General features: G+C 38.2%; 2 protein-coding genes across 3 annotated transcripts in view; both read left to right on the forward strand.

Moving 5' to 3' along the window:
• LOC137999502 (ubiquitin-conjugating enzyme E2 K-like) overlaps positions 1-2,647 on the forward strand; it is a 12,902-nt gene extending 10,255 nt beyond the window's left edge. The window contains exons 7-9 of the mRNA XM_068845279.1: positions 637-700; positions 804-871; positions 2,195-2,647. Of these exons, the coding sequence (XP_068701380.1) occupies positions 637-700; positions 804-871; positions 2,195-2,269 (207 nt within the window). The 3' untranslated portion in view covers positions 2,270-2,647. The remainder of the gene's footprint in view (positions 1-636; positions 701-803; positions 872-2,194) is intronic.
• A 1,229-nt stretch (positions 2,648-3,876) lies between these two features.
• Positions 3,877-5,000, forward strand: part of LOC137999503 (sushi, von Willebrand factor type A, EGF and pentraxin domain-containing protein 1-like) — a 50,307-nt gene continuing 49,183 nt past the window's right edge. For both annotated transcript variants that reach the window (XM_068845280.1, XM_068845281.1), the window contains exon 1: positions 3,877-4,017. The gene's annotated coding sequence lies outside the window, so the exon portion shown is untranslated. The remainder of the gene's footprint in view (positions 4,018-5,000) is intronic.

Consider the following 5,000-nt stretch of genomic DNA (forward strand, 5'->3'; position numbering starts at 1 on the left):
TTAAAGTGCTGTGATAAAAATTTACTTTCGTTTACTTTGAGTGTAAGTTTTGGATTTCATGGTCCATGGTTACTCATGTTTAAAACTGACCGAATGGACCTCAGAGGGTTGGTTCCATGGAAAAGTGACGTCAAAGGCTCACTAGCTTAAAATGTCAGTGTGTGAATGCAGCTTATTATAATTATACATTATGTATGCAAAAACGCAAATTTAAAAGTCTTAAAGTTCAAACTCCCATGCTGCATATTAATTCTGCAGCGTACACACTCATTGCATTTTTAAACTATTGAGCCTTTGACGTTATTTTTCTATCCAGCTCTCTCAAGATTTTTAAGTTAGTAATGGCAGGCCATTAAATAGGAAAATTCCATTTGAAGTATGGTAAAATAATAGGTTTTTGAAATCAAGGCTTAAAACTTTCCATCAATATTTACATGTAGTTTAACTTAAGACAATAGATGTGACTTTGAAACTGTTGGGAAGAAAACAAGGCTGGATGAGAAACCTCTTGGAGGCCCTTTGGGTGATACTTGAATATTAATATAGCGGTACACAAATTGGATAATGCCAGTTGTTTTTTAATTACTTCTTTGTAGAGAAACTTGTTTCACTTTGTTTGTTTTTTTTTTTTTCTAGTTTAAAGAACACCCTGAAATATACAGGAAAACAGCCCGACACTGGGCAGAAGTTTATGCTGGAGGTAAATATTTACATTGCTGTTCCAACCAATTTACTGGTAACTAAATAGCTAAAGTACATGCAATAATAATTAAAATTTATTATTATTGTCTTTATTCTTATAGCCCCTTCATCTAGTGACAGGGAGTGTGAACAGAAGATCAGACGGCTTACCTCAATGGGTTTTAGTAAGGTAAAAAGAGTTAATAGAACAGTAAAATCTTTGGATAAAGAATTTCTTTATGAGAAACAAAATTTTTTTAGTCTTTTTGAACCGTGGCTTTATTTGCTGTGCATGTGTGATAATGATGTGCCACAATGTTAGATAGATGCAAGAGAAAATGAGGGGACAGAGAGGGAGGCTCAGGGCGTTGGCCGAGATATGTTATGTCCACGAAAGTTATTTTTAGACGAGCGGAAGTCTTTGTTCTAGCGGAAGTCTGTCTTCCGAGACGTCCGCATGCAGTCTTGCCTCGCTCTCAGGTTCTTAGTGAAAAGAGAAAATGACGGCGCACGTGGAAGGCTGATGAATATTTATTTTCTTTCAAACATCGGACCGAAGTTGGCCTGCATGCGGACGTCTCGGAAGACTTCCGCTCGTCTAAAAATAACTTTCGTGGACATGACATCCCAAGGGCTGGACCAGGAGCCTCCCTCTCTGTCCCCTCATTTTCTCTTGATAGATGTCAAGATTTGAGATCATTGCAGAAAGGAAAAGAAAAGGAAAATACTAAAATTCAGGCTGATTTGTGGACACAACAACTTAAAAGTGGTACTACGATAAAAAAATCAATACCTTTTTTTTGTTCAGATTTTGAAAGTGTGTTTGCTTAACACCTGCCTCGCAAAATTTTAAGCTTTGATTTTTATTCAAAGGCTGTTTACTTTGTGTGTAAGTTATTTTTTTTGATTTCACGGTCCGCTATTACTCACGTTCAAAACTGACCGACTGGACCTCAGAGGGTTGGATCTAGGGAAAGTGACGTCATTCACTCAATAGCTAAATAAGATTTCTGCTTGTAAACACAGTTTATTATGTATGCAAAACACGAGTTTAAAAATCTGAAAGCCCAAAACTCTTGTGCTTCATATTAATTCAGCCGCGTACAAACGCATTGCATTCTTAAACTACATGTAGCGTGTCTTTGACATCATTTTCTCCTCGATCCAGCTCACTCAAGATTTTAAAGTTAGTAAGGGCGGACCATTAAAGAAGAAAAGTCCAGTTAAAATAAACAAGTTTATCTTTTAAATTAAGGCTTAAAGCTTGGGTCACGTAACATAGTTTTGAAATCCAAAGGAAAAAATGTTTTGATCAGGAGCAGGAACTGCTCGAGTAATGCTCATAACTGTTATGAACGTCATTACTCATGCAGTAACAAAGGCTTCAACAGAATTTGAAGTCATGACCCATGTCAGATGCAGGAATTACTTTGCAGTATGAAAGGTGCCTGTGATTTGAACATTGTAGAATGTTTAAATTGTTGTAATTTGTAATAACGTTTGTTTCTTACAGAACCAGAGCCTTGTTGCCCTCTCCACACATTCTTGGAATGCAGAAAGAGCCGTAGAATCATTACTAAATAGCTGACATTATTCACATTCTGCCATTTTTTTGTAGTGTTGGATTCTGTACAATAATATTATTATTGTCGTGACCTATGACAGGTCGTTTCAGGGCAAATTGATGCATGTATCCTGTTTTTGGCAATGTATGTCAGAATAGCTGAAGCCAAATGCAATAATATTGTGCTTCCTGTACTTCATGGAGCACATACAACTGACCCAGTTTACCTGCATCATCATCATCGTTATCATCGTCAGTTAACTAAGTTAATGAACCACATTCTCCTCCGTCCTGTCTCCTGTGTCAAAGTGGATGAGAGAGTTGACTGCTTGAACTGAGCTAATAAGAGGAATATTGCAACCATGTCTTACCTTGCTAAATAAAGCTCATCGATTTAGTTTATTCTGCAGTGGTCATTGCTTTGTAGTCATAACTTGACTTGACATTGGGTGGGGCCTCCATGGGGCTCCTTTGTTGTGGGGGCGTGGCAAGATAATTATGTAAACACTAGAAATAAGATGAAAGCATTTAACCTAATTAAATCTGCTGTCTGCTCTCCCAGAAGAAGAGTGGTAAGAAACTGTAGGAGATTTAAGTTGTCCTCATTAGAGCCATGTTCAGATACTGTATTTAATGTCAAAGAGATGTACAGAATCAAAGGTAATCAAACGTCGGTAAACCGTTGATAATACTTGTGACAAGAAAATGGAAATTTTTTGTGGAAATATTTTATCATTAGTGTTCATTATAACTTTGCGTTAAGAGGATCGGAATGGATTGAAATTTGAAAATACTGACCAGTGTTGTTGTTTTCTTTAATGGGACGCTGTGTTTACAAAAAGTTCCCCAAGTTGATAGAGATAGCCCCACCCCCTCCAGCTGCTAAAGGCGATGTTGTATTTGCCGCCGAGGGTGCAAGAAACATTGTACCCGTGAATCAAAGAGCCCAGTTGCGAGTTTTACTGATATACCAATTGATGCCAAGTTTCAGGGAGTCGTGAACCTTTAAGTGGGGTCCGGGAGCATGGTCCCCCGGGGAAATTTTAAAATCTGAGTTCTCCTAGATCACTTTTCCTGCACTCGGAGGTTATTAGTGGCACATTTTACTCATGTTACAATGACAAATTTGCAACGAGCAGGGAAGAGAATCTGAGTTCCTGATTTCTCGTCGATTTTTCGGATCACGATCGGTGTTCCATCTGCGGAAAAATTGAGGAACAATCATTTATTTGATATCTATATATTTCAAAATTGTTAACCTAAGTTCAGCTGGAGATTTTGCTTGCCCGGCTGGAGAGCTGGATATTGAGTCTGAAAGCTGGAGTCTCCATCCGAGCATTACAGTGACAGGGGGTGGTGTCACGACTGTATCAATCTTGTCGAAAAGCGGTGATATGACAAGGTCACTAACCCAGCAACTCGTTTATAGCGAAGATATCGATGACGTCATCTATTCTTGCTCTTTGGTCATTTCGACTTAATCAAAAACATAAAAAAGACAGCGGCTGCAAATGCCCTTTATCATTATGTTTGTAGCCGCTGTTTCTTTTATGTTTTTGATTACGTCATCTATTGATATTATGTGCCAACCAGAGCCTTATTGGATACCGAAACAAAGGGTTCTTTTGTTCGGTGCTTGGTTCGTGACAAAATTTAAGATTGACGTAACCGGAGGTCATTGCCGTCATTGAATCAAAGACGCCACTCTGCTACTACGGTTAACTAACAAAGCTATTAGAGGTTGTAAGAAAAGAAGAGTTGCAATTGAACAGGTAAACATTTTCACTTGACTTTGCTCAGCTTTCAGGTCGATCTCTTGCAATTCCCATCTATGTTAAACCGAAACCATTTCCGGTGTCAACAAGCCATTCTGCTAACATTACTCATTTTCACACACAATTTGGGACATTTTCTCGTATGTGTTGTTCTTGTTCATTTGTCGTGTGGCTATTATGATTTTTCTTGGGTAATACGTGGTCGAGGAATTTGAAGGTTTATCACGTACTTAAGTTTCCCTAAATGGCACATCTTGTCGATGTGGATAACTTGTAAACCAGACCCCAGTTTCCTTATTCCCTTTAAATATTTGCTTATGTTCTTGTTCTTAATCCCTAAAGTTGTTTTAAATTGTTTTGTTCCCCAAAATATCTGGACACTGTCCCCCTTTTGTTCAGGCCAAATATTTTCCCGTCCGGCCCTCACACCCAGTCAATAAGTGCAAAGTTCAATGTGTGCAAGGATTTCAGGCTTTGCCCTTGTAACTGTGAATATCCACACTTGAAGCACATCTAGTTAAAACGCTAGTAAGAAATTCTTGGCCAACGTTTAACGCGAAGTATATTTATACCCTCACCCAAAATTAAAATTTTACAGTACATTATGTAGGATTTTGGTCATATCCTTTGCGTAATGTTTGCTTGTTGGAACGTGATTTTTACTTTGTAACTTTGGTATAAAGCAAGTTCCATGTACCATCTCGTTCAATTAAACTACCCTGACGAAATACAGACGAAACCGGTTGGAGAAAATAAAACAAGTTGACAAGATTTGTTGCTGTGTGTTGCTCACTAGTATTTTATTTTTGTAAAAAATATGAAAAATTTGGACGAGGCCTTAGTCGCTTCCAGGAGCGTATGACAAGGAGCGAACGAGAATGCCTTAGTTGAAGGATCATTTTCTCTGACCTACAGTTAGAGAACCTTCTCGAGAGAACGGAAATCAACTCTAACACTCATTCGGTTGAGTCTTGTTTATT

This window comes from Montipora foliosa, chromosome 4 (genome assembly GCF_036669935.1).
Source record: "Montipora foliosa isolate CH-2021 chromosome 4, ASM3666993v2, whole genome shotgun sequence".
NCBI lineage: Eukaryota > Metazoa > Cnidaria > Anthozoa > Scleractinia > Acroporidae > Montipora > Montipora foliosa.